This window comes from Aphidius gifuensis, linkage group LG1 (assembly GCF_014905175.1).
Source record: "Aphidius gifuensis isolate YNYX2018 linkage group LG1, ASM1490517v1, whole genome shotgun sequence".
Taxonomy (NCBI): domain Eukaryota; kingdom Metazoa; phylum Arthropoda; class Insecta; order Hymenoptera; family Braconidae; genus Aphidius; species Aphidius gifuensis.
In genome coordinates this window covers 4,650,049-4,674,455 of record NC_057788.1, presented here as the reverse complement: position 1 = coordinate 4,674,455, position 24,407 = coordinate 4,650,049, and the positions used below count along the sequence as shown (strand labels likewise).

Genomic DNA, 24,407 nt, shown 5'->3' with positions numbered 1-24,407 from the left:
ACACCAAAAGTATTTTGAAGCAAGTGCAACTTAAGTAAGTATACACGTCTTAATGGTAAAGCGGTCAAGTAGAGGCGAATGATAAAATAAATAAAATAATACATAAGGAGACGAAAATTCTGCACCAAGCAAAAAGAAAAAAATAAATAAATAAAGACACTTTACAAGAAGGTAAATGAAAAGAAAAAAAATAAAAAAAAAAAATGAAGCAGATGATAAAAGTGGTTTAGCATGCGGGTGAAAAAAATGAAAAAAAAAAAAAAACAAATCATATTAATAAGAAAAAAAATACTCTGAAAATCAACACACGCAAAATGCGAAAAAATTGCGAAAAAAAAGTAAGAGTATATACATGCGCGTAAAAGTTTGATGATGTTGTGTGTATGTATATACAAAAAATTATAGACGAGTTGTTACGGCAGCTGTCATATATTTTCCCGCCAACTGGCAATGGCTGACTTGTTGGTGGGGTGATAAAACAGCGCCGGAACAAATCAGCTCGCGAGATACAGACGAGGGGTAAAAAGAGTGAAATAGGAGGATATTTTTATTCCCCGGCGTCCCGGACGGGTCGTCGAGTGCTTCTTCTCTCTGGCTGTCAAGCCGGCGTTGGCGTGTGTACGACTGCGTTACTCGCTTTCAGTCGCGTTCTGGCATTCAGCTAGTTTTCATTCGCTTAATAAACCGTTATATATTAAAATATAAATAAATCATTAATAATTTATCATTGTTTTGTTAATAATTATAAACAAATTATCATAATACTTATTTAACAATTTAAATTAAAACTTTTGTTGTTTTTATTTTTTGACATATTGAGAAATACAAGCTGAAAGAAAAGAAAAAAAAATAAACAACGCCCGCCATACTTGACGTATGTCAAATGCAGTTTTATTCAACACAAACGAATACGACGCAAATGTCAATGTATCGTGTATTATTTATCATAAAAAAACGTGTAAATTCAAGTGTCAAAAATTAATTTAATATACAATTAATTAATATTAAACTAAATTAATTATAATTTATTGTGTTTTTTTTTTTTTTTTTTTTTTCGTTTAAATTATTTAATAGTGTTTATTATTATTTATTATAAAATATATTATTGTTTTTATGATAAATTTTATTGAGTTATACAAGTGGGTGAAGGGAAAAAACATTATTGTTAAAAAAAAAAAAAAAATAATATAAATAAATAAAAGTGACAGGAAAGTGGTGTTATACACACGTGAGATCAGCCGGTTTGCGTTTATACACTCACTGTTTGTGTTTTGTGCGCATATTTATTTGACGTTTGATATTCAAAAAAAAAAAAAATAATAAATAAATATTAATGAAATAAAATAAATAATTTTATTAATTATATAAAAAAAAAAAAAATTACGGAATATTATATTTGCGTGGTTATGTGTTAATAAAAAGACATTTTTTTGTTTTTTTTTTAAATATAATTTTTTTTATCTCAACATTTTTTTTTTTTTTTTCGTTCGGTTGGACCTTTGGCGTGTTTAACCGTCAGTTTGCCGACACAGAGACTTTTATAAGAGAGGAATAGACCTTGTGAAAAATATCTTCAACATAAAATTCTTTGGTTTTATACTGTGTCTGGGTTTTTCGACTACCTGGATCTCCTCATTTCGACGAAGGGTCCAACAGATATTTCGCCAATAAACCGGACGTTAATTTTCATTGGTCTTCAAAGAAGGCCAAACAGTGATTTCGTTTTTTTTTTGATTAACAATAATAATAAACAATTAAAATTGTGAAAAATAAATAATAAAAAAAAAAAGAAGAAATCATGTTGCCACCAGCGTCAATTCATGTTGAACAACGAATAGAGGATGATAGGACAGGTATGAAGCAGCATCATTCACATCATCATCTTTATCATTATCATTCGCATCATTTGGATAATCAACATATACAGTCCGTCACCGGCGGCAGAGACTCTAGATACAGGCAGACAGTCCTGTCGCCAGGTAAGAACGTACTGACAAAATCAACGCGCGTCCTCTATCATTCTCCAGCTGTCACCCTTGTACCACATACACACTTCATTGTTCCTACTTCTTATTCAAAAATCTTTTTTTACTTTTACTTACCTGTATGTACAAACTTCATATGTACATATTATGTTCCACTTCTTTTTATTTTTCATATTATTATTTTTCATTTTTCATTTTTTTTTTTCTTTTGCTAGTTTTTTGTTGTGAACACAACTTGTCTACAAACTCTTCTTTTATTATTTATTTTTTCTTTGTCTCTTTATTTTTACGTTTGTTATAACAAGCGTTTATAATTTTTTCTTATATATATTTTAATTTTGTTTGTTTATTTTTTTTTTTTTTGTTCGTGTATTCTGACAATCATGCAATCTTTCACTTGTTTTCCCCTTTTTAAAATTATTGTTTAGACTGGAATTATTTTTTTGTTTTAATTCTAGATATGACCTTATTTTTATTGCCTTGATTAATTATTGTTTTTGTTTTTTTTTTTTTATGTAATTTGATAGTTTTGACGGTTATCTGGTGAGAAATGTAAACAATTTCATGCTTTTATTTTTTATTTGACAGTTCAACTGTCAAAAATAAGGCCAATTTAAATAACATGATTGTAATATTAAAATTTAATTTATATAATTAATATGAACAATTGAAAAATAATAATCATGTGATTTTAATTGACATTATTATTGTTAAATAAATATTTTCCAATTTTAAATTAAATTGTCACAAAGAAAATCTATCGATTTTTACAATATGACATACAAAGAAAGAAACCCATATATATTTTCAACATTTGTAGAGGAAAATTAAAATGCTAGGTGAATAATAGAAAAAAAATGGAGAAAAAAAAATGTATAACTGTGATCTAGTTTTTTTTTTTTTCATTTCTTTTATTCAATTCATTGAATTTTCAAATACAATTTTATTTGTAATAGATAAAAAAAAAAAAAAAAAAATTTGGGGCTCCCTGTTGTTGAGACGCCTTGGCCAGTAGTTTTAGGCTTTGTTTGAGAAGACCCAGTAAGAGAGAGAGAGAGAATGAGACAGCGAGAGAGGAGAGAAGAGAGGAACAGTGTGTCGGTGCGGCAATATCATACTTGTACCAGCTTGCCAAACTCGGTGCGTTCTTCTCCAACTTATTATTATTTTAACTTTCCGCATATACATGTGTATAGAAAAGAAAAAAAAAAAAAAGCTTTCAATTGCGCACCTCGACAAGCGCAGCTGTCACACTAAAGTAGAAAAAGTTTTTGTTCAATTGGTGATTTTCACGCGCGTTCAAACAACCATACACCCCTACTTACTACCATCTTTAAATTTATAAATTTTAACTTATCCACCTTTCAATTATCTACAATAACCCGCATTAAATTTCTTTTAAAAAAAAAAAAAAAAAAAAAAATTCCTCCTCTTATTATCACACATATATCTTTTGATTAAAATTCGCTAGATCAAAATAAAATTACAGATTGATTTATCACACTTTGTGCAGACAGAATGAATATTTTTTTTCTTCTCAAAGTAGGTTCTTTTTTTTTTTTTCTCGAGGCATTCTTGACACGTTCAAAGTCCGGGTGTAAAAAGGATCACTTTTTTACTCCATTTTTTTTTTAACATTATTTTTTTTTACTACCGTCAAAATGTATGTTAAAAAAATATACAGATAAGCTACAACATTACAACATTGGTCAATAATATACTAAAGTGCTAATAAAGTCTATTTAATGTAAAGATGAAGTATGCCCCTATGTTTTACAACTGTCCAATAAGTTGTTGTACAATTATTAAACACATAACCGTCCACGCAACTTTTGAGCACAAAGTCGAAGGTTTTTATGTATGCTTACCAATGCTTACTGTCTTTTTTCTGTCACATATATATATATATAAAAAATACATAAATATAGTGTGTTATATACTGAATATAAAACACAACGTAAAAGTAATACGTCTTAGCATACATATAGACATTATTCCTGATAATAAGAAGGGGAAGGAAAAATTCGTTGGATTTTTTTTTTAACATATTTGTAGGCTGTGTTTAGTTTGTTGGGGAATAGTCTTTATTACTACTATTGCTGCGGTTTAATGTATAGAATAATATATAAAATAATCAGAACGATATATATATATTATAATAATAATAATATATAATAATAATAAGGACGCAACGTTGCGAGAGAAGAGGTAGAAAAAGAAACGACCAGACGATCGATTTTTTTTCTTCTTTCTTTCTTTATTCTTTTATTTATTTATTATTATTATTATTATTATATATACTTTTTTTTTTGTTATCTTTTTTCATTTCTTCTTCTTCGTTTTTTTTTTTTTTTCCTCGCGAGAGAAACTAAAGCCGCACGCGAAAAACACGCAGACAACCCTCTATTGAAAACCGGTCCATACCTGTATGTGTAAATTCTCTTTAGAAAAAAAAAATGTTATACTGCGACGAATTCATACTTACCCTCGTTTTCTATATTAGAAAAAGATAAAAAAAAATTACAATTCATATATTATATTTTTTTTTTTCGTTTTGTTAATCCGCTTATATAAATTAGGAGTAAATTTTGTATTTTTTTTTATTTTGTAATTGTTGAAATTTACGTAAATTATGTCTTCTCCAATTAAAAATGATATATGAATATATATAAATAATTCAATTCTTGACCTAAATAGAAAAAAAAAAAAAAAAAAAATGAATATAGTATTTAAAATTCAATGATTAATATTAAAAAATTGAAATTTTTCAAAAAATATTTCATTTATTAATCTTGATATCTTCTTGGAAGTAATGTGAATTTTCAGTAAGATATCACAGTTACAATTTTTAATCTCTAATAAATAATATGATATTAACTGTTGATTATAAAAAAAAAATTTTTTATATATATAATTATTATAAGACAATTTTTATTTATCGCAATTATCATGACTTTAAAAGTTATATCTTTCAATCGTCCTCGGATAAACATCAAACACGTGTAAATGTGACACTTCCTCAGTCAGAAAAACGTCAAAACTATAATATCCCTTCACTTTATGTCTTTATGTATATTATTTTTAAATTATTTTAATATAATTTTAATTTATTTTCCTTCTTTATTTTATTTATAAACTAAATTTATATATTTTGAGCACGTTTTTTTAAAACTTTTACTGTTTTCTGTTTTTTTTTTTTTTTATTATAATGGTGACGATGGTGATGATGGGGATGATGATGTTGATATTGATGATGATGATGATGATGTTAATTAAAATTTTTTTTTTTATATATAATTTCTTTTGTGACCCTTGAACCCTTTACGATAAGAAATCAAAAATATCGCCATCGAAAATACACGCGACATGGTGGTCTGTGTCCTCGATGATGATGATGATGATTATTGTTATTATTATTATCATGATGATGAATAATTAATTAATCGCGCCCGAGGTTAAATTAGCCTTTTGCACACAAATATATACATATTTAATTTTTTTATATTTAATACTTATGTGCTTAACAAGCGGCAATATGTATGTGATGGTTTTTTATTTTTTTAATTTTATTTTATTTCAAAGTTCGACTCTATTGAATTAATATACATGTAAATATAATAAATTTATATAAGTAGGCTCAACTATAACACACATTTTCATTATAATTTTTATACATATATACACGAGAATTTATCATCAACGTACCGTTCAACTGAGGTATTTCAAATGTAGCTCTTGAGAAAGCGAGCGTTTTATTTAATTTATTTATTATCATTGCCTTCTCCCCCATTTTTTTATTTATTTATTAATTTTCTTGGCAAGCTGTTTCCTCAACCAAAGATCGAACCGGAAAGTGCAAAACAGGTTCAATCGGTTTATTATTATTATTTTTAATTTGCTTTGGTTTATTTGATGAAGGTTAATTTTCTTTTTGAGGTGCTGTGTCATTATCGACTTTTTAAAAAATATATATAATTTAACTATGAAATTTTAAAATTGTTATCTGGGTTTTTTTTTATTTTTTTTGTTTTTTAAACGTGGCATATGGTTTACACATAATTTGACATTTTAGAATATATTTTTTACTTTTTTTCTTTTGTCGTTTGACTGATAACAAATGTCAAACTTTTTAAATATCTTACACGTGATTTTTTTTTTTAAATATATATTAATATTTTTGAGTATTACAAATATATTATTATTTCAAGAATTATGTTATCAGGCTTTTTTTAAACGATAAAAAATAAAAAAAAAAAAAAAAAGGAAATATTAATTTATTTTAAATAATTTTATCAACAAAATTTTAACTAAGTTGAAAAAAAAAAAAATAGATGAACTTAATGAATAACGAGATAAGTTGATTAAATATTTAAAAATAAAAAATTTAAATATACGGATAAATAAAAATTAATTGACAGTAGATAACAGGTGTCTTTCATAAAAGAAAAAATAAGAAAATTAATAAATAAAAATGCTAACTTTATACATGTGGTTGTCAATGACTTGGTTATTTATTTTATTTTTTTTATTATAGAGAATGTAAAAATGTGACTATATAACCAGCCCTATTTTATAACCAAACCTTTCCTGTTGATGAAAACATGGATGTACACGCGCATTCACATGAAAATATTTTTGACTGTCATTATTTAACGAAACAACCAAATGTCAAGAGAATATTTTCTTTGAAAAGCTTTAAAGGATTTGGACGATTTTTTAAAACGAAGAGTGAGCCAACATTTTTTTTCTGTTTTTTGTCTTTTATGCACTCATAGAAATATTGTGTTTCTAGAAGTTATCCGCAAGAGGTCTCTACTGATTTTTCAATAATTCCTCATAAAAATCCATTTTTTCATACTTAAATTATTATTAATTGTAAAAAAACTATGCTCCAAACCTCTTTTATTTTTTTTCTATACGTTTTCTTTTGTCTCATTTTATAACCCGATAGTTTTTTTTTCATGATGTCATATTGTCGATTGAAGATATTGGTATTTTAATTGATTTTTTTTTGACAAAAATCGCATTCTCCATAGAGCCAATGTTAAAAGTTGTCAACTTTAAAAATTAATAAAAAAAAAACGAGCTTCCAAACAATTACCAAAAAATCACATAAAATGTATTAGTATATTTCAAAAATCTATTTTATAAATTTCATTTCTTTCTCATATTCCGAAAAAAATCGTCCAAATCCCTTAATATAGAAAAAATTAAAAAGTTTATGAAAATTAAAAAAGATAATCTTACGGGCGTTTAGGTAAGATTAAGCTGTGAAATTTATAATTTTAGTCGCTAAACGACGAACATCACAAAGAAAAGTACCTCCCATCAGTACACCATAGGAAATCTATTCAATATGTACCATACAACAACTGGTAATACCAGAAGCAAAAAAAAAAAGCACATGTGGATAAACCTAAATGCATTAAGACGCCATAGTTTCTACGAATATTAATTTTTCATATGCCCAAGGTGATGAAAATACAAGTTTCGACAAGAAAAAACATTTTTTTTTTTTTTTTTGAAACATTGTTATGAGTCATCAGTGTTATCTTGGTTTTTTTTTTTTCAATATTTTTCTTGTTGCTATGCAAACTGCTGCGTTTTTTTTTCTTTTTCAAATAATATAAAATTTTGTGGTATATTTTTTATCAATGATTACCTTTAAAATCATTATAATTAAGTAGAAAATTGATGAATTTTTCTAGCCTATTTATGATGCTAAAAAATATACATACTTGGTAATTAATTTTTTTTTTTTTTTTCAAAAGTATAATTACTATATTTGCAGAAATTCATAGACTTGAAAAATTATTTTCTTTTTAAATTATAACTATGTTAATTTTATTTCTCAAAAAAAAATATATTATTTTTCGATATTTTCTATCTCCTAATAATGGACTATAGAAAAATATAATCAACGAAATTTTTCGACCTATTATCAATTCTGAAAAAACACTTGCTCCAAAATATCGATATTTTTTTATCTCTAATATTTATCATGTTTCTTTTTTTTTCTTTTAACATAAAATAACGATAAAATTGTTAAAAAATTTTAAACATCAGATAATATTAAGAAATCATACTTCAAAAATATGTCATGGTTATTTCTTTTTCATTTTTCATATTATACATAATTTATTATATTTTTTACAAAAAAAAAAAAAAAATTCCAAGAATGAAATTTCTCTCTCAACCCCTCGTGAAATACGACACTTCTCCAACGTTGGGAAAATACTAAAATACTAAAACTAGACGATATATATTTTTTTATTTCGATCCTAATTTATGGTTCTTTATCTTGCTGATGAATTTTTTTTTTTTTTTCGAAATAAATATATATAATATTGTATTCGCCTCATAGCAGCAGCTAGACAAAGCAACAGTTACCAAGCAGTCTTGATAAAAGACAAAAAATAAAAACAAAATAATTTCTTTAAATAAAAATATAATCACGATAGACAGGTAGAAGAAAATTGTGTCGATAAAGCAGTTATTTTAATGTGTATATATATTTATTGTTGGAGAATGGAATTTAATGGTGGCTGGTTGTTGTTGATCGTGCTCTGAGTACTAAAATTAAATAACTCATGTACCACTGTTGTTTTAAAACTTGTATTATTGCTTGAATTTAAACAGCTAATATCCCGGAAATGAATTCATAAAAACATGTCACATTTTGAATCTCATTGACAATCATTTTATAATATTTTAATTTTGTTTTTTTCAATTTTCAATTCTATTTTTTTACAGCTACTCAACTACTCTTCATAGTTGATACTAGTTTGCATAAAATTTGATCTACAAATATTTACATGATATTTAAAAAATTAAAAAATAAAAAATAAAAAACATAACGGATGTTGAGTATATATATGTAAATATATATACCTGAAATATCAGTACATTTCCCTTAAATGGCACATTGACGTTTATCGGATTTGCCAACAGAAAGTCCAATGACTTTGGCTTCCAACGATCTAGTTGTTACCAGTTACATGTATGCTATCAAAGTATATTAACCGTACAGTAATAATCACACTCAATAATGACGTGGGAAAGTCAAATTTTTTTTTGCTACATCATTTAAAAACTATTTGCAAGTTAAAAATAATATTCAACGATAACAAATAGAATTAAAAAATGTAGGTATATATGAAAAATCAGCTATTATCGGTGTTTTTTAATCGTACAATAATGATAAATAATAAATACAATGATAAGTAAAGAAATAAAGGCATGAAAATGTACTTAAAAAAATGGAAAAAAAAATATAAAAATATAAATGCAATACACATGAGTGTAGTTATTTATTTTCATTTTTATATTCAAGTTTTAAATAAATTCAACATAAAGAGACTTTTTTTTTTTTTTTTAAAGGATATAATATGACGCATCCATTTGTACTTTAGTATGCAATGTGTTTTTGAATATTTAATTTAATTTTGTATATGCAAACAGATGTCGAAAAATTTAACATGAAACTACTTGCTTTAATATTATTTTCTTCATCAATTTTTATTTTTTTAAATTAAGCTAGCTTTATTATAGTTTTTCTTTAATTTAAATTATAATTTGTATTAATTATAAAAATATTTAATCAATGTTGATTTTATTTTTTTATATTATTAATAAGTTATGTTGTTGTTGTTTTTGTTGTCGTCATTGAATTCATATTTAAAATATAATTTATTAAAATTAATATTACATAATAATTTTGACAAATAATAGTCAATATATTTTTTTATAATTAATAAGTTTATTGTTGTCATTAAACGGATATAAATATTTACTTTAATAGTTACAAAATGATTGAATTTATATATATGGATGAAATAAATGATCAACGAATGGATATGTACGTGATTATTAAGTCAACTAAGTTCAATTAATTTCTCAGTCATTTATGAGCATCATGTATGACGATAAAATTTTTTTTTATTTTTATTTATTTGTGTTTTTATTTATTAATTAAAAAAAACATTTTTTTTTATGGGAAAATTCAATGATCTTGAGAGAATTTAAAAACATTTAATCATAAAAAAATTTGAGCTCTTTATTTTTTATTTTTAAATATTAATATTTTAAAATTTTTCCACAAAGTTAATCTTACAAATAAAATTTTTTATTATTGAATTTGTTATTTGAATTATTAACTGTGTCAAAGTACGAAAATTATTATCAATGAAATAGATTTTTTTAAAATAATTTTTATTAAATTTGATAATATTTATTTATTTTTTTTCTTTTTTTGAACTTTGATTTTTAAATAAATTTAATTTTTAAAGATTGTGAGGGTATTGACATTTGTAAATATATTTTTTTATCTATTTTATAATTATTATTTAAATTTCCTCTTGAGCTTACACTGTATATTTTTATGAAATATGGTGTTTTAATTATTATTTATTATTGTAATTTTTTGCTGTTTAATTATCATTATTTTTTTGTGATAAGACATGTGCCTTAATCCCCGAGATGTAATCATCATCACATGTTTGAAATATAGTTGACGTTTAAATACAATATATATGTCTTGTTTTATGACAGTGTGTTTGTGTGTTTAATAATATTGGAGGCTCGATATTGTTCTGTCATTCTTTAACGTCACTGTCACAACAACGACTTTTGCCATGTTATATCTTCTCAATTTAAATTCAAACTATTTTCTATTTTTCCTTCTATATACATTGCATTTTATAAATGTAATTTTATTTATTAAGGCACACAGTTTTTTCCTCCTCTCAACGCTTTTTCATGCAATTTATTTAAAATCTATTTAGAAAATATTAATAACAATAAAAATCAATTGGACTTTAGTCAGTCGAAAAAAAAAAAAAAAAAAACAATTAGTAAATAATGATGGAAACATTAAACTCCCAAATTTTATTGCTGGTTTTTTTTTTTTTAAATTATAAATAGTTCCATGTTAATAATAATAACGTCTGTTTTGAAAGGTAATTTACTGTATAACCAATGATAAGATTCAAACTCTAAAAAAAAAAACCACATAGTCTGAACAAATAAGTCATTATCACTAACGATTTTTAAAACACCAATAATAATTCATCGATCTATTTTAATTTGAATATATTTTTTTTTCAACACCGTTACTAATCGATAATTAATTTTATAAAAAAAAAAATAGACATTTAGTTATATTTTATCGAAAACCAGTGTTGGATACTGATATTATATATTTAAAAATATATAATTATCAATTTTATAAATTAAATGACACTGACAGCTGTCAGGTGATGTATATCCATTTTTAAATTATTATTATTATAATTTTGATAAAGACACAAATTTTTCACTGTGTCTGCCTGCTTGGGGGGTTATCAAAGAGAAAAAAATATAAAAAATATAAATCAATAAATTCGATGAATATAAATAAATAAATATCGTATTGATGTATTGATTTTTGATGGTCTATTGTAAATGTACTGTATATGCATGTGTGAAAATTTAGGTCAGACGTAATGTGACACTTGCGGATATGAGTGATGGCGTTTAACCCGCCACTGTTAAATTTCGCTGTATGACGTTTGCTTTTTATTAGTTTTTTTTTTTTTACAAATTTTAACGTGGCCGGGGTTCTTATATACGTTTTAGCTTAAGCCTAAATTTACACAGGGTTACTGGACCTTACGTAATATATAATAACGTCAAAGAAGGCGCCGTCTATATGCAAAAATTTTTGTCCTATTAAATCAAATAAATTCAACTTAATTTCCATAATTCTTTGAAATAATTAAATAAAATAAAAACTTTATGAATAATAATAAAAGTAAAATAATATTATTTTATTTTTATTATTTTTTATTGATCAAAAAGATATTTAATATTTATAAAAATTTAGAAACTTTCAATTTTAAAATTTATCAAATAATTTATGAAATTTATAATGACATTTTAGTTTTTTTTTTTTTTGCAAGGAAACAGTTAAATAAAATGATTAGTATGAATTTTCCAAATGATACTGGTTTATCCCAGTTGCAATAAAAGGGCGCAACATAGTTGTCGACGTCAAAAAATAGTACATTGACTCGGTACAAAATATAAACGGCGTCCCGACGCTTGTCGGTATTAACCGAGTACCTCCGACAAATGAACAGATAACGATTAGACGTCCACATGCATTATCCATTGTACAGAAAAAATATCACAAAAATAAAATAAATAATTAATTAATTTTTAAAAATAATATTGAGCAAATATATAATTTCTAATTTGATTGATTTATAAATTAATATAAAAAAAAAAAAACTTGTTTTGCCAATACACAAGCTTAATATGATTAATAATAAATTTTATATAATTAGAAATTAAAAAATTGACATTATGATTATTTTATGTATAGTTGAGAGTGTATAATTAGCTATATGGTTGAAATTTCTTAGGCAAATCATGACACTTTTTCCATCTGTTCATCAATCATGAAAAAAAAAAAAATAATAAAAAAGATAAGAAATAAAAAGAAGGAGAAATAAGTTTGTTCAAATTAACATGTTTCTCATGATGAATGAGACTTGTTCGTTATATATATGTGGTGGTTTCATTTTGCCAGGGATAAAAAATAAAATGAAAAAAAAAAAAAAAAATCATCTAATAGTGTATAATATATGAGACAGAATTTTGGGAAGATATTGCTGCGTGGGGTAGATATTGAATGTCATTCGTTCAAGTTGGTAGGTAGCTGATGACATAGGTCTCTCTGTTGTTTTTTTTTTATTTTTATCTATATCAATATACCCTTTCATCTTTTTTTTTTTTATTTAATCATTTTTATTATCTCTATTTTCATCATCTTCTGTTAATCTTTCTCTCCCTCCCTCTCTCTCTTTCCCTCTGTTGATTATTATCATTATTTTTTTCTTTCAAGACAACTAGACAAAACTAGCATAGTCTCTTTGCGGCTCCACATTCTTTATCTCCGGTCGTCTAAATTCGGAACAACAAGAGACCTAACATCAACCAAATTTATTTTAAGCCAAAACATATACAACCATTTGATTCTCATCATTTACATAAACTTTATCTACTATTTGGTCAACTAGACCAAACGACATTATTCTCGTTACACACCGGAAGCATGTGACAAATTTTTTTAATGTTTAATTATTTATTTATGTTTTTTTTTTTTTTTTACCACAAATATTTCTCAATTTTCTCATACTCTACGTTTTTTTTTTTTTTTTTCTTTCAAAACGTTTTGTAATTTAATCTTTTACCCTTTACCTCTTGCCCTCCCTGAATGATTTAATTTCATATAAAAAATTATTATATTATTTGAATTTTAAATAAATATAAAAAAAATAACGCAAGACATTATATACATATTTAATGTATTTTTTTTTTCTTTTTTAATTTTGAATATAATTTTATTTTTATTATGCATTATGTCTGTGTACTATATGTTGTTTTTTTATTTTTTTATGATCCCGGAAAAAGAAATAAAAATCACTTACTAATGTTTAGAAGATTTCAAGGAAATGAAAATTGCCCAGAGAGGCTCGACTTGGTCAAAAAATAGCCACGCGGTAAAGTCGCGTTGTTGAGTGTAATGACACTTGGGAAGTTTGCCAAAAAAAAAATAAAAAAAAAAATAATTTTCTTAGCAAATCTTGCAGCCATACAGATAATCATCAAAAAAAAACGAAAAAAAAAAAACCTAAATAGCAATAAAATAGCAGCAAAAAAATAATTAAAAAAAAAAAATCAGACAAAAGAACAGGAAGAGAATAAAAGTAGGAGGAAAAAGGGGGGAATCTAATCAACAATTATTTTCAATAGTTTGATTTTACTTTATATAAATCCCCCCACCTTTTTATTATATTAATAATTGCTTGTCCTTCTTACAAACTTCAATAAAGTTTTTCTTATCAACACATATTATATTAATACACACTTTCTAGCCCATATTTATTATTTCAATCACAAAGCTGGTAGGTCTCAAGATTGTATTTTATACATAATAAACATTAACAATTGATAAGATTTATAAAATTATATATAGTAAAAAAATTGGCCTCAATATGTCTATTTGTAATAAAAATATATATTAACAATTAAATATGAATTTTTTTTAAATTTAAATCTTTTATTATTTATAACAATCAATATTAGTTTTACATATTCGCTATTAAAATTTACAATTACACTTTAATATAAAAAATTTAATTCAACCAATTCTTAATAATATTAATCTACTAATTAATGAATAAATAGCATTGATTAAAAATTCCTGGCATAATTAAATTTAAAAAAAAAAATCAAAAATAATAATCAAAAGTAATATAATGTTTATAGTTTATATTATACGTATGTGTTCCAGTTGGAACACCCAGTGACTTGAGTAAGCAAACCGTGCAAATAATATATAAATTTAAATAAATAAAAAAAAAAAATTTCAAAATGATTTCTGTAATCATGTGATGATGCTAATGAGCCAACTCTAGCAATTGGCATTTTTTTTTTAAATATTTTATCAAGATATGCCGGGGCATCGTTATAAAAGAAAAAAAAAAAAAAAAGCCATTGAAAAATTACAAAGTGGGAGAATTAAAAAAATAAAATAAATAAAATATCTGTCAGATATTTGGGTACCGTGATATCGTTCGACGATGGCCTCGATCTCTGGGCTACCAGTCTGACTTGAGGAAACGTCAGACTGTTCCACGTGCAATTCAAGGCCCCATGTTGAAAAATATTTTAACTATTATTCCGCGCCCTGAGACCCCAGCTTTTTTTTTTTTTTCTCTAATTATTATTATAATTTTAAATATATATTTATATATTTTATTTTTCTTTGCGTAATCTACTATAAAATACACACACCATTATGTACGTCATGATTGTAATGAAATAAAAAATCACATAAATACTTGTCACTCATGATTCACTCAAACCGCTGTTATTTCATTCAATAAAATTTTCATAAATACAATTTTAACAAAATTATTTTATTTAACAAATAAATTTAGTTGTAATTTTTTTTTTTTTTTTTGATTATTTCGTAATAGCGAGATCGATATCGGGAGTCAATGTTTCAACGTTGAGGTCATAGGTCGAGAACTCCCGGTTCCGGTGCAGCTTGTATTTATTACTATATATGTTTATCGTGCGATTTATTGACTGCTTTGTTTTTTTATTTTTTTTTTATATTAGAAACTTGAGATTATTGTATGAATGAAATGCAAAAAAAAATTATAGATAATTATTCAAAGAGGCCAGTTTGATTTACACAATATATTATGACATGAATTATCATAAATAAATGTTTTTTTTTTTTTAAATTTAATTCTTTCCCCTTGAATACAATTATTTATAATTTATCATAGGCTTTTTTTTTCTATTATTGTATTTATTACTGATGATGGTAATAATAATTATTTGTTGAAGAAAAAAATGTATATATGCGATGATCGAAAGTTTTATTGGACTTCTTTATTGACGCTGTATATTTTTATGATGCTTTTAAAGCAGGACTTGTCAGATCTAAGTATCCGGTACACACGTGCCGTTACATCTGTTTTGCGTTATGTAATTTCATCATGGTAATTTTGTCTCATATAATAAGATGATGATGATTTTTTTTCATATATTTTTTCATATATACAGTGTCGATTAATGAGAGAAATTTAATAGATTATTATTGCCGCATGATGAAAGATATAAAATTGAAAATTATAATAAAGAAAAATGAGAGAAAAAAAAAAAGTTATTATTTGTGCGAGAAAATAAATAATAATAAGATTATCTTTAAATTATTTATAATATTTATACAAAATAAGCTTTTCGGATAATATTTAATTTATATATAAAATTATAATATTACTAAAATTTTTTTTCTTATCAGTTAATCCCTTTGTATAGAGACAGTCTTTGGATTTAAGATTCTGAAAATTTACTTGAATAGCCGGCATACGAATATATGACATATTCCTTTTCACTGACATTTCAGCATGGACCAGCAGTGACAGACTCAGCAGGAGTGAAAAAGTTTCTCCTCTCGTTGGCTTTGTCTAAAGACCGACCGATCCTTGTGAAAAACAGTTATTCGGCATTTTCTAATTGGAAATATTTTTTTTTTTGCAATACAAAATTTTAAATTAAATAAAAAAACATGAAAATTCCGTGGTTTGCCACTTTGATTGTTATAAAATATAAAATTGACCCAACAACTTTCCAAACCTGCACCCTGCATCATTAAAAAATCTGATTTTTTTTTTTTTTTTTTCTTTTTTTAAATCTGTATATGGTTAACTTGAGCTCCGCAATGAAAAATCAATCCAAGTACTATTTATTTTTATGGAAAAATAATTGTTCTTCAATAAATGATAATTAATTTGTCTTAAAATTTTCGTCAATGCCGAATTCATTTCGCATTTTCTCAATGTCGATTTCGGCTTTCTTCGGAAAGATGCAGGATTTTTGACTGGCTGGTAGATGCTGGTTGGGGATAAGCTAACAGTAAATACTTTGTTCAATTGGTCGATACCCAATGGTGATTTTTGGACAATAGAAAAAGTCTAGAAAATGGATAATTTTGCTTGTCATCCTTGCCATTTTTTCACACATTTTCACCTCCGTCCTTCAAAGGTTTGACATCAGTCAGCTCGTAAACGTCTTGCAAGTTGGTCATTCGCCTTTGAAAATTGACGCACAAACAAACAATCAACCCACGCTTGCTGTCAAATAATTAGTTGTTGTTTATTCAGTTAATATTTAATTTTTACAACTATTTATTTAATTAAATAAATAATACTTATTTTATTCACTATTAAATTCAAGTTAATTTTAATTTTTTTATAAATTAAAGTGACGTATCTTTTTTTTTTTTTCTCATTGTTCGCGCGTGACAGTGATTGATAAAATATTTTACAAAGTTAATATTCAATAATTATATTAAAATTTATAAATATTAAACATGAAGATTGCTAAAATGTCTACAACAAAAACCAAAACACGCTCGATGAGTTTGATGCCACTTGATCCGCTCAAGGAGATTGACGAAGTTTTGAATCGTAAGCGACAAAATAGTTTGAAAAATGATGATGAAAAAGGTAAATTTTGAGAGCACATTTTTTTTTTTTTTTTTATTCCAACAATTAGTTAATTATTTTTAATATTTTTGAAGCATCAATATATTTTTTTTTTTTTTTTTTGGAGCGAAAACTTTGGAGTAATTTTACAATTAAATTGGTCATTTTTTTTTTTTTTCTCAAATTTTTGAGCTGAAAATTATTATTACTTTTATAATAAAATATTGTTGGAAATTTTTTTCGTTTTTTTAATATAATTATTGAGCTAAAAATTAGAATCAATTTTATAGTCATATTGTCTGACATTTGTTTTTTTTTTTTTTTTTTTTTTTTTTTGGGCCTCAGCTTTTTTTTTTTCCAATAGAAAAATTTTCCAATTGTTTGTTGAATTTAAACAGAAATATCTTTGACATGCCTGCATAATATATTTTTCCACTTTCATTTATGTGTTTGTGAAAAATTTATTAATTTGAAAAGAGAATAGAAAAGAAGCTCAAGGTGTGTGTCTTTTCGTTTGGCTCCCCCATCGCGAAGACCATGGCGAAATTGATAGTATAACAATGAAGGTCCTTTCACACATATATATTCAACATATATAAACACGAAAAGTTTATGAAAAATTCTCGGAAAAATTGTTATTTTCTTTTATATTCTAATATATTTTAATATCTTTACAATCCCCTGTTTTTTTTTTTTTTTTTCTAAAATAATAAATAAAATATTATCAAGCATAATATACAAGTTGAAAAACAATTTTATTTTAAAATAAACTTGAAGAATGTTTTTACTTCTCAAAGACATATCAAACATGTCAAATTGAAAAAAAAATATATACAATATAAACAAATAATAATTTATAGTTATTTAAATTATTTAAAATAATCTTATCGACCCATGAATATGATATTTAAAAAAAACTTAAAATAATATTTTATTATTTCTTGGAAATTATATTTATAAAATTATTTATTGTTACAGTTAGTGATAATTTTCCATCTTCAAGTGGTACAGATGAGAGTGGATCTGACACTGAAAATGATGGAAAACCTCGTAGAAAATCTCTATCTGAAAAATTGAATCCAAACTCCGAAGGAATCCGCAGGCGTCGTGGAAATTTACCTAAAGAGTCTGTAAAAATTCTCAAAAAATGGCTCTTTGATCATCGCTACAATGCTTATCCAACTGACAATGAAAAATTGCAACTCAGTAAAGCAGCAACATTGACTACTCTACAAGTAAATATTTTATTATTTTTAAATTTGCTATCTTAATAATTATTATTTCATTTATTTATTTATTTAATCTTTTTTTTTATCAAGGTATGCAACTGGTTTATAAATGCACGTCGTCGTGTATTACCAGAAATAATACGTCGTGATGGAAATGATCCAGTAAAATATACAATTTCGAGAAGAGGAAAAAAAGTACCAGGTGGTAATCCACCATCAACTGAACTTGATAAAACTGAAAACCCAAAATGGGATCCACTTGCTGACACTGAACCACAAGTAAATAGACGTACACGTGGTTATGAAGAAAATAATATATTGTACCGGTGAGTTTTATTTTTTTTACCATATGCCCCTGGCAAAATATTAATAAATAAATATACACCTGTATATTTTTAACAACATCCTCATCATAATTACAACTTTTATCATATAAATATATATATTTAAAATGAAAAAATAACTTGTTGCTATTTCAGTGAACTTTTTTTAAAAAAATAAATTGAATCGTTAATGTATTTAATTGAAAAAATTAGGTCAATAGAAGAAAAATTTTTGCTTATTTATTTTTATAACATTTTTATATAATTTATTAATAATATTAATTGATTTTTTTATTATCATAGAAGTGAAGAAGATAGTCCAAATGATTATTATGAAAGTTCACACAGTGAAGAAGAACGTACAATTTCTTCACCAGCAACACCAGAAACAACAACAGCACCAGTGCCACCACCAGCACCATCTCCATGGCCAAGAACTGTTATTGTTCAAGGCTTTCCACAGCCACAAAATTCCTCATCAAGTAACATTAGTTGCAATGATACATCAAACAATTCATCTCCTCATGAGTAAGTTGATTTATTTATTTTTTTACATCTATCTATCTATTTAGGTTTTTTTTTTTTTAAATAAATTTCATATATATTTTTTTTTATTTTACATCTTCAATGTCTTTTATGATTATACTCGTTGAGAAATAAATATGTGTGTATATCTTGCCACTCAGATCCCGTTTACTTCATACGTCAAAGATAAAAAAATTTTTTTTTTTTATTTATTTTTTTTTCATTCTTCAAGAGATAAAATTACGCAATTCAAGTGATAAAAAACATTCGTATAAATATTTTGTATCAACTACTTGCTACTTGAGAAAAAAAAAAAAAAATTATATATATTTTTTTTTTAATATAGCTATTTTATTTATAAAAAATTATTAAATTTTTGTCAATAATTTTGTGATGTGAAAATAAGGCGAATACGATTATTGAAAAAATTCCTCTGTTGAGTTGATTATAATTCTGGAGTTGAGTTTATCAGATATGAGTTGAAAATTAATCTGAAAAATTTGACAAAATAATATTGATATTTATTTTTAATTAATAATAATGATATATAAATGTTTTATTTTAATTTATAATTTATTTGTTTTAATTTTTTGCAGTATCGAAATGGTTGATGATGAACAAAATAATAGATGGAATGCACCAAGAAGACATTATTCACCATGTATAGAACATGAAAATACAATAATAATTAAAACAACAAGTTGGATGTCTTATGACGATATGGATGATGAAAATTTTAGAAGTTTTCGTTTGTTAGTTGAAGCAGCAGTTGCTGTACAAGAAAAAGAAGAACGTGAAAGAAAATTCTTGATGGAATCTTGTCATTGTTAACACTATTTAATATTTTTTTTTTCATTATTCTTTTTTTTATTATTATTATTATTTCTTTTTCATTTTTTTTTTACCAATTTATATATAAAACAGGAAAAAACAAAAAAAAAAACAAAAATTAGATAATAATTTTTAGTTCATTTGTATCATGATTAGCAATATTATGATAATTTTTTTTTTCTTGTTATTTTATCAATTTTAAAGTTCAATTCAAAAACATGATTTACAATCATAATTTTTTTTTCTTTTTTATGTTGTTTAGATTAGGAAAAACAAAAAATTGTATTTTTGCCATAAGTTCTGATAAAAAGTATCAATTAGATATTGGCTTTTATCAGCGAAAAAAATTATTGAACGATTGATGAAAAAATATTGTGAAAAATCATCACAATTATTATATTATTTTTCCAATTATAATTGGAGCTCATGATTAATTGACACGTTTATGTCTGAGCAAATAATTGAATAATCATTATTGTATTACAATTGTGCCTTAATGTGTCAATTAGAAATTAATTCATGATGATTATTTATTGATTAATAATCTTTATCATCGTCGTATCATAAGATTGAATGAATAATCTTTAGTATTTAAACATGTATGAAAGTAAATTATAAGTTTTTTGTGTGTGAAAATAATGATGCATTTTTTTTTTTTCTCTTTTTTTTTCTCTCCCATTAGTTTTTATACTTGAGTGTATGAAATTATTGTAGTTTTAATTAAAATCCTACATGGAAAATTAACTATTAAAATTTCAAATTGATTAGATTTATAAATTTATTCATTAACGTTATTTAGTAAGTAGACGATAATTGTTTTTCTTGTTCTTTCATTTAATTCATAATAATTATTTTTTTTTTTTTCCTTCAATTAATTGATATTTAAATTTATTTATTTATTTTTTTTTTTTTCGTTCCACATTCTTCAACGTCATCTTCGCGTTATTTAAAAAAAAAAAAAATGAAAGACATTTTGTTGATTTTAAAAGTAAAAAAAATCAAATTTAATTATTAATAATTTTTTATGCAGGACAGATGAAAAAAAAATTTTATATTTTTTGTTTATAATTATTTTCCATTCGTGTTGGGAAAGAAAAAAAAAAAAATTTATATACAAACGATAGTGTTTTAGTTTGTTCAATAGAATTTACAATTATTTTTTTTTTCTTTTCGAATAATATCCCACCGAAATACTTGTGAATCTCGCGAAGATTGATCAGGGAGAAATACACACCTTCAAGATACAATGCTCAAAACAAATAATTCATCTTCCTCGTATCTTTTTTTTCATAAATAATATATATATATATATATATGTTTTTTTTTAATTTTTTAAAAATATATTTAAAAACAAAATTACATTAAAGCTAAAAATAAAAGCTCAATAATTAATTTATTGCTGCTAATTTGTTGTTTTTTTTTTTCATACAAAAGTTATAAAATGATTTGAAAAAAAAACCTGTTAAACGTTATTAAAACAAAAAAAAAAAAATAAAAAAAATATTTATATATAGATTTATCATGAAAAGATTGGTACAAACGCCAAAGACTTAAATAGTAGTAACTAAAATAATTAATTTGTGCGAATTTTGTCAGTTGACACCATGTTAAAGATTGAATGATAAATGAAAAAATGAGAGAGAGAGTGGATTGAGTGTTTTTTTTTTTTTATATAAACACACAAACATACTGATAACAGTTGCAAATCATTATTATTATTTTTTACTTTTGTTTATTGAAAACAAGTGATTTTCAATAATTTAAAATTCAAAAATAAGAAAAAACATTACTGAATGTACAAATAACTATTCAAATTAATTTTATTTTAAGTTTAATGTAAATTATTATTAAGAAAACCTTTTTTTTTTTTGTTAATACTGTTTGCGTTTTTTATCGCTTGATGTTCGATAAATTGATTATCAAAAAGAATATGAGAAAAAAAAAAAAACTATCAAGTTTATCAGGTGCTGGAATATTTCCTTTATTCTATTGCAAAATTTAATAAATAAATAACTGAACAAAACAGAACAGAAGCCAAAGGAATTGTAGAAATTCAATCAGCATTTTTTTTTTTTTTTTTTTATATTTTAAATGTAGTTATCTGTTTCAACAGTTGTATGAATATCAATTAATTCTTGATACCTGATAACACTGAATGTTAAAAAAATAAAAAAACATAAAAATTTTCAAAGCCGTTTTTACTTAAGTTATATAAAAATATTTGATAATAAAAGATTAATAATTATATTAAAAAAATAAAATTTAAAAATTGGTTTTTTTTTGCAATTATTGCATTATTTAAATATTTTTTTTTTTCTATTTTAAATATTTTTTATTTGAAAAAATAAGAGTGATAATTTTTTTTTAATCATCTCTGAATTGTTTATTGGCCAAGTTTAAATTTTTCGATATTGTTAACTATTTGGTAGTCGATAAATATTAATATTTACAGCTCAAAATATTAATAAACAAAAAAAAATATATAAAAATTATAAAGATTGTACAAAAACAGGAAAAATTGAGATAAAGAAAAATTTTTAGAAAGATACAATGGAAGTTATTAAAATGTAAACCAGTAATCACTGCCATTATCCAATAAGTGTCTTAAACAATTATTTCCAATAAGTCATGTTTTTATAATATTTCCTATAATTATTATTTAACAAAAAAAGATGAAATATCATTTTCCAAATTCTTAAAATAAAAACAAAATTAATTCTCAGTCTGAAATGTACATAAAATAATTTTGTTTACCTCAATTTAACCTGGTAGAAAAATATATATTTCTAATAAAAAAAAAAATAAAAACAATTGAGACTAAAAGAAAAATAAAATTAAAAAATACAATTTTATGAATTATTAAAATAAGGGTGCCTTTGTTAATAATTGTCCAATATTTAAGGACACTTAAATTTATAAATTTAAATAAATTAATTATTTAAATAATAATAATGAATTTAAATTAAATAAATTTGCATTAAAATATATACCATCTGTCATAAATCATTAATGTAAAATTTTCAAACTTCAAAAAACGTAATTAATATTTTTAAAAAAATGTTAAAAATTTTAAGACTACATGTGTATCATCAGTATATTTTAAGTATATTAAATTAAGTAAATGGATATTACGAGCAATTTACCGAAAAAAATGCTCTTGATTTAAAAAAAAAATTAAATTTAAATAAAAAAACAATGAAAATCAATTTATCAATGCAATTTAGACTCTATTTTTTTTACGAAAAGAATTTTTCTTTTTTTCTTATATAAAAACAAAAATTAAAAAAAAATAGTTATAATATTAATAATTAAAAATAGAGTGTTTATCGTTGAGAGATTTAAAAAAAATGCTTCTAAAAAATAATATATATATTAATAAAACAGTCGAGTCTATTTATCTGCGATAGATAATAATTTTATACATGGTATTTTATATCACATCCTTTAAAATAAAGATTCAGATGTTCCCAGAGAGCAATGTGTCATAGTTGACGGAGGAAAAAAAAATATGTATATTTAAAGCAGATCGTAAATATAAAAATAAAAGAAAAAAAAATAAACACACAAATGAGTAAGAGATTGCGTTTTGACGCATAGATAAAAATGCGCTCAACTTTCAACGAAAAAAAAAAAATTAAAAAAAAACAACTTATTTAGTTACTAGAATATATACGATAATGGCAAGTTTTAAATTTCCAAAATGTATGAATAGACAATAATTATAAACATTGCTTATTATTATAAAAAAAAAAAAATGAAAAAAAAAATTTTTTATTTTTGAATGTACAGGTGCCATACGAGTGAAACATACAATCACAATTTATTAACGAGTGATAATTAAAGAAAATTTGAAAAAAAACATTTAAAAAAAAAAAATAAATAAATAAAACCATATGCCTATAATAAAAGTGATATGAAAATACAAGAAAAAAGAAAATATTAAGATTAAAAAAAGAAAAGCTGATTTAATTATTAATACAATACTTATAAATAATTTTTTTTTCTGTAATTTTTTTTTTTTTTCTGTATATTCAAAACTTGTTATTATTATTTTATAATCCTTGATTAAAAGTGTATTTAAATATTTCTATTTGATTATAGAAATAATGTGTGTGATAATAATATTTTTTTTTTTTTCTAATTTTATTATTAACTTTATGCAAGAATAATTAATAAATAAAAAGTTGAAAAATGAAAATTGTGAGATCTATAGTTTTAGTTAATATTACAGCTAATGGCATTATTATTAATATTAATATAATTAATTATTGATTATTATTATTCGATTTGCAAAATTACAATAAAGTATATTGTGAATTTTATAAACAGTATTAATTATTTATTGTTTTATTAAAATAATTATCAACTACACGTCAATGTATCGATAAAATTACCATAGAAATTATTTCAAATTTTATAAAATCATGTCTATACAAAGTTGCTGCCTGGGGTACGTAATTCCATTTT

At 23.7% G+C, this 24,407-nt stretch overlaps 1 protein-coding gene across 2 annotated transcripts; it reads left to right on the top strand.

The window, feature by feature from the left end:
* Positions 1-588: 588 nt before the first annotated feature.
* LOC122861103 (homeobox protein unc-62-like) lies at positions 589-23,835 on the top strand. Of its 2 annotated transcripts, none has more exons than XM_044165282.1 (5): positions 589-1,853; positions 18,011-18,267; positions 18,352-18,587; positions 18,888-19,112; positions 19,706-23,835. In XM_044165282.1, exons 1-5 carry the CDS (start codon positions 1,799-1,801, stop codon positions 19,938-19,940), a joined length of 1,008 nt encoding a protein of 335 aa, XP_044021217.1. In that variant the 5' UTR covers positions 589-1,798; the 3' UTR covers positions 19,941-23,835. The 2 variants fall into 2 exon arrangements, with proteins under 2 accessions (XP_044021217.1, XP_044021216.1); XM_044165281.1 differs by having other exon boundaries at positions 589-1,979.
* Positions 23,836-24,407: the final 572 nt, after the last annotated feature.

Excerpts from the sequence above, each read along its gene's own strand:
- LOC122861103 (XM_044165281.1), top strand. The coding sequence starts at position 1,799 with ATGTTGCCACCAGCGTCAATTCATGTTGAACAACGAATAGAGGATGAT. Across the intron at positions 1,980-18,010 it reads GCAGACAGTCCTGTCGCCAG|TTAGTGATAATTTTCCATCT; the intron begins GTAAGAACGTAC and ends TTATTGTTACAG. Across the intron at positions 19,113-19,705 it reads AACAATTCATCTCCTCATGA|TATCGAAATGGTTGATGATG; the intron begins GTAAGTTGATTT and ends AATTTTTTGCAG.